Source organism: Taurulus bubalis (assembly GCF_910589615.1).
Source record: "Taurulus bubalis genome assembly, chromosome: 13".
NCBI lineage: Eukaryota > Metazoa > Chordata > Actinopteri > Perciformes > Cottidae > Taurulus > Taurulus bubalis.
This window is the reverse complement of record NC_136601.1, coordinates 12,041,481-12,044,546: the sequence shown is the minus strand read 5'-3', so window position 1 is coordinate 12,044,546 and position 3,066 is coordinate 12,041,481. Positions and strand designations below refer to the sequence as shown.

The window sequence follows — 3,066 nt, the reverse complement described above, 5'->3', positions numbered from 1 at the left end:
TGGTCATTGCACACTACATACTGACTGCATACATTACACAAGATGTAACGAATTATACTTCTCATAGTACACCATCTTTGCTCTTAGTATAGAAATAATCGGTTTTGTACCATCATAGTGTACCAGCGGACAGTGTTAAACCTCACGATGTTTTTCCAAAGATTTGATATATTTCTGTTTTTGTTGAGGGTTTTCAATCACCATCCATATTTTTTTGAGAAACATTTAACAGCTGTGAATAACCGCTTCATTCCCTTTGTGCGTTTGTCACATTTTCCTATGTGAACACACTTGATACTTAAGACTAAGGCTTAAAATGAGTTGGTAGTGTGGATGTGCACAAACCGAGCCCCCACCACAGAAGCAACACAATACTTTAACTGCAGATGGCTATAAACTAGTCAAAATGTACATTATGCAATTCCACCAAGAGCATATGTATTAATATGTAAAACAATTACAATGTGCATGTAATTCAAAGTGATTTTTATTTCAGTCAGGCTAAATTGGCTTTGATACCAAAGAAATGTAAAAAATAAAAATAGTACAACAAAGTACATCATTTTACAAATACTCATAATGGAGGTCTGACATATCAGAATAATCAAATAAATTCAAACATGTCACAGTCATAACAAAAATAGAAAAAGTCAATACAGTACATAGAATGCATTAGGAGCTATATTGAAGTGTTTGCTATACCATAGACTTTACAAAATTCTACTAGAAAAACTCCCAATACCAATGGAATATCAGGTAATATAAAATGTAAAAAAAAAAAAAACATTTGTGGTGTGTGTGCATTCATACAGGTGCAATCTGCATGCAAATCTGCCTCTGTGACAAATGATAAAAGCAGCTACAGTCTATAAATGATACTGTGGCATCAGTTAAACAGCAGATGTTGACTTGAAGGGTGATTTCACTGCAAAACTGTTTCTTAAAATCTAGCACAAAACATCTTTGAGAAAAGGATGCACCTTCATGATTACTAGTTTCACGTATTGGTCAGTTTCTTCCAAAAACACAGCATTATTTGACTTATTAAAAGTCATGTTTTTCAAAATGAGTGGATGTTAGCTCTGTCTGATGGAGAAAGAATATTGAAGAAAGGTTTCTGTCTCGTCATGAATCCAACTTACAGTATTATGCTCCGTTGTATTGTGTTTGGCTAAAGTAACAGATCCAACCAGTAACTGAATCAAAGATGGTGTTGGTGCAACCCTAAAGAAGCAAGGCCAAAGAGTTTGTACTAACAGTTTAACGAGTCAAAGCCAAAGTTTTTTGTTGGGAAAAAGTTAAGACTTTTTTTTTTTTTAATCATCTTTGTCCCACTGATTTAAAATTAAACAAAGATGGCTGACGTGGTTATGATAAACTCCATAGGTAATTGTTGTGTGTATTTCTTATGACGATGGACCTTGGCACTGACCGGCTCCCCACAGGGACACCTTTAATTAAAAGATTTACGCTCCAATGGATCAGACAAAAGTACACAAACAAATGTCACTACAAAAGTCCACTAGTAACCAGAACAATAACAATAGTAGTAATAATAATATTCCTTGACCGTATAAGTGGTGATTTTTTTTTTTTCTTTCTCCCAAATTCAGGGAGTAAAAATAGATAATTTGGCAGAAAAGAAACTGTGTTGTCTCGACAGTCCACACTGTGTCCGAGTGTGAAAGCGTGCAGATAATTAGCTGTGAGGCTAATCCGTTTGCAGACAGCGGTTACTGTGGTTGCTGCATGCTCTCTGTATCGTGTGTGTGTGTGTGTGTGTGTGTGTGTGTGTGTGTGTGTGTGTAACAGTCCCAAAGAGTGAGTGAGAGTGTGTGTGTGTGTCTATACTGTATATACACTCACAATATGTATGTGTTTGATGGCAAGCCGCGGGGGTTTTGCTGGCAGGTTGGTAGTGATAGGTTGATTCCCATGTTGACCGACACTGTAGATATTAAGACTTCTAAAGCTGATCTGCAATCTGGCTCCGCTACATCTGGACAGAGCCTGGTGCTCTGGACTGAGAGGAGGTCTGATGTTTCCATCGGGGGCGAGACTTGTTGATATGATGTCACTCAGGGGTGGAGCTCTGATTCTGCTGGTATATGGAGGCTTTGTCCTTCAACAGAACCAGGCACAGGTGGCAGCTCCAGCTCCCTGTACAATATATAAACACAGTGAGGCCAGCTTCCTAAATGGAGACTTAACAAATTATTTGTACAGTCTTTCTACATCCTACACTTTCTGTGGTCAAGTATTTGAACCGCTTGGTTAGCTCCTAGCACCAGTGCTGCTGACATTACTAACATTAGCTGTGCTCCTGTCGATTTCAACATGGATTTGTTGTTCACAATGTAGTATTATCAGTGATCAACAACTAGAAAGCATTAGTGCCGATCACCTAAACATTTTTTTTTTCTTTACTGAATATCAGGCGACATATATCGGCAGTAAAACTATATTTCGCAATGATGGTTAATTGTATAATTTATCCGCGGTTCAGATGCGTACCAAACCGTACGGATCAAGGTACTACTACCACTACTACCAGGCTACTAAATAATGTATTTATGAAAACAACTGTCAAATGAAATGGTTTAATATATACGAGAACAGATCAGACCAGATAGTTTGGAGATACCATGAAGTTGACCTTGGATATACTGTGAGAAGGGGTGCCTCACAGTACCGGCCTTCAACCAAGTGATGATATCATTGATGTATAACAACATGTCCTTTGAGTCTGTTAACTTCCTCAGTATTAGCTTACCCTCCGGTGGTTCAGTCATGGGGGGACTTAGACAGTACATGTGGTAGCCTCGGTCACAGTCATCACAGAACAGCAGTTGGTCCTACAAAAACACATCATCATGTTCAGTCTACTGATTAGACAGGAAGAGAACATCAGACAAGCAGAGAAAGTAAGAAAGTTGTGTTCATGATGAAAACTGGCTGTTTTTTTCCATTCCATCCCAGCTGACATTGGTTGGAGGCAAAGTTTGGCTAGGACAAGTCACCAGTTTATCTCAGGGCACATATAGAGAGAATACCAGTCACGCTCAC

General features: G+C 38.5%; 1 protein-coding gene across 1 annotated transcript in view; it reads right to left on the bottom strand.

Annotated features, from left to right (window-relative positions):
* Window positions 1-501: 501 nt before the first annotated feature.
* The window catches only part of LOC306745912 (zinc finger protein ubi-d4-like), a gene marked incomplete at its 5' end in the record, with an annotated part of 7,504 nt that continues 4,939 nt past the window's right edge, over window positions 502-3,066 (bottom strand). Inside the window, 2 exons of the mRNA XM_079228776.1 lie at window positions 502-2,160; window positions 2,774-2,855. Coding sequence (XP_079084902.1) covers window positions 2,075-2,160; window positions 2,774-2,855 — 168 coding nt within the window. The 3' untranslated portion in view covers window positions 502-2,074. The remainder of the gene's footprint in view (window positions 2,161-2,773; window positions 2,856-3,066) is intronic.